The following is a 1,800-nucleotide window of genomic DNA, read 5'->3' on the forward strand; positions in this document are numbered from 1 at the left end:
TGCGCTAACTGGTCTCCCTGGCGTGATCAACCTATCAGATGACATCCTGGTGTATGGCGTAAACTCAATGGACCATAAGGAAAATCTTAAAAACAGTCTTCAGAGGCTTAGGGAGAAGAACTTGACTCTAAACAAAGGAAAATATGAATTTAACAAAGAAACTGTTGAGTTCTTTGGGCATGTGTTTTATTCAGGTGGCATCTCCCCAAGTCCAGGCAAAGTTAAAGCATTGCAAAATGCAACATCACCAACCAATAAAGAAGAGGCTGGAAGCCTGCTAGGACTTGCTACTTATTGTTCACGCTTCATACCTAATCTGGCGAAAGCTGATTCAGAATGGATGTGGGAAGAACCACATGCAGTCGCTCTTCAAGCAGTCAAAAATTCTATCACAGAACATTGTAATCTAGCATATTTTAACCAGCAACTCCCCACATCGGTAATTGTTGATGCCTGCCCAGTAGGCCTTTGTGCAATGTTAGCCCAACAGGATGGTGATAAAACAGTCTTGGTGGCTTTGGCCAGCAGATCATTGACACAAGTAGAACAACGCTAATCACAAACTGAACGGGAAGCCTTGGCCGTTACATGGGGAATAAAACACTTCCACTTGTATCTGTACGGAGGAAAATTTGAGGTTGTTACAGATCACAAACCGCTGCTCCCTCTCTTCAACAGCGCCAATGACAAACCACCATTGTACATAGAACGCTGGCTCATGAGACTACAAAAATACGACTACACCTTAAAATACCAATCAGGAAAAGTCAACACAGCGGACTAAATATCCCGCCACCCATTGCCAACGACAAAAGAATCCAGCAGAGAGGAACGAATGGCAGAAGTGTATGTTAATCTCACACTATCAAATGCAATTCCAAGATCCCTCACTGTTGAAGAGATAGAACTCGAAACCGCAAAAGACAAAACGCTACAACTATGTATATCAGCATTAAAAACCAACAGGTGGCACAACATTCAAAGGCAGGCATCGGGGACTACCATAAAAGACATCAACTCTCTTTTCAAACTCAGAGACCAACTCAGTGTTAGTGTTAAAAACGACATACTGGTGCGTGATCATCGCATTGTAATTCCCAAATCATTACAACAAAGAGCAGTCGATATCGCACATAAAGGCCACCAGGGAGTAATTAAAACAAAACAACTCATGAGGATGAAAGTCTGGTTCCATGGCCTTGATCATATGGCTGAAGAAACCATAGCTTCATGTCTTCCGTGTCATGCATCAACTCTCGAGAAGGACGCCTTTGCACCACTAAGTATGTCTAAACTCCCACAAGGAGCTTGGCAAGAGGTAAGGGTTAACTTTAAAGAATTGCCAACGGGAGAATACGTGATGATAGTAATCGATGACTATAGCAGGTTTCCTGTGATAGAAGTCACGAAATCAGCATTAGCCAAAAGTGTGATCCCAAACTCGACACCATTTTTTGCTACCTACGGCATTCCAGTAACTGTTCGAACAGACAGTGGCCCACCATTCAACGGAGGAGAGTTCTTACAATTTGCACAATACTCTGGCTTTAAGCATTGACAGGTCTGACCGACTCAAGAACAGTAAAAGTTACAATCAACAGCTTCAACTCGATAGTGACTATGACGATGAACCAACCCTGGCACCTCAGTTTTCCCCAGCACCTCAAACACCAGATAGGCAACGACCAAAGAGAAGCATCAGACTTCCAAGCCGACTAAAGAACTATGTTATGTAACTGATTTGAGAAACCGAACTTTTGCAAATTTTGTTTATGATGTTGAGAATAGTTTGAACGTTAA

General features: G+C 42.6%; 1 protein-coding gene across 1 annotated transcript; it reads left to right on the forward strand.

The window, feature by feature from the left end:
• The first annotated feature begins 835 nt into the window (after nt 1–835).
• On the forward strand, nt 836–1,558 carry LOC117120892 (uncharacterized protein K02A2.6-like). The gene has a single exon (XM_033265989.1). It carries the CDS (start codon nt 836–838, stop codon nt 1,556–1,558), a length of 723 nt encoding a protein of 240 aa, XP_033121880.1.
• The last annotated feature ends 242 nt before the right edge of the window (nt 1,559–1,800 follow it).

The sequence above is a fragment of the Anneissia japonica genome, unplaced genomic scaffold (genome assembly GCF_011630105.1).
Source record: "Anneissia japonica isolate Jap-2015-1 unplaced genomic scaffold, ASM1163010v1 scaffold284971_len85007_cov107, whole genome shotgun sequence".
Taxonomy (NCBI): Eukaryota; Metazoa; Echinodermata; class Crinoidea; order Comatulida; family Comatulidae; genus Anneissia; species Anneissia japonica.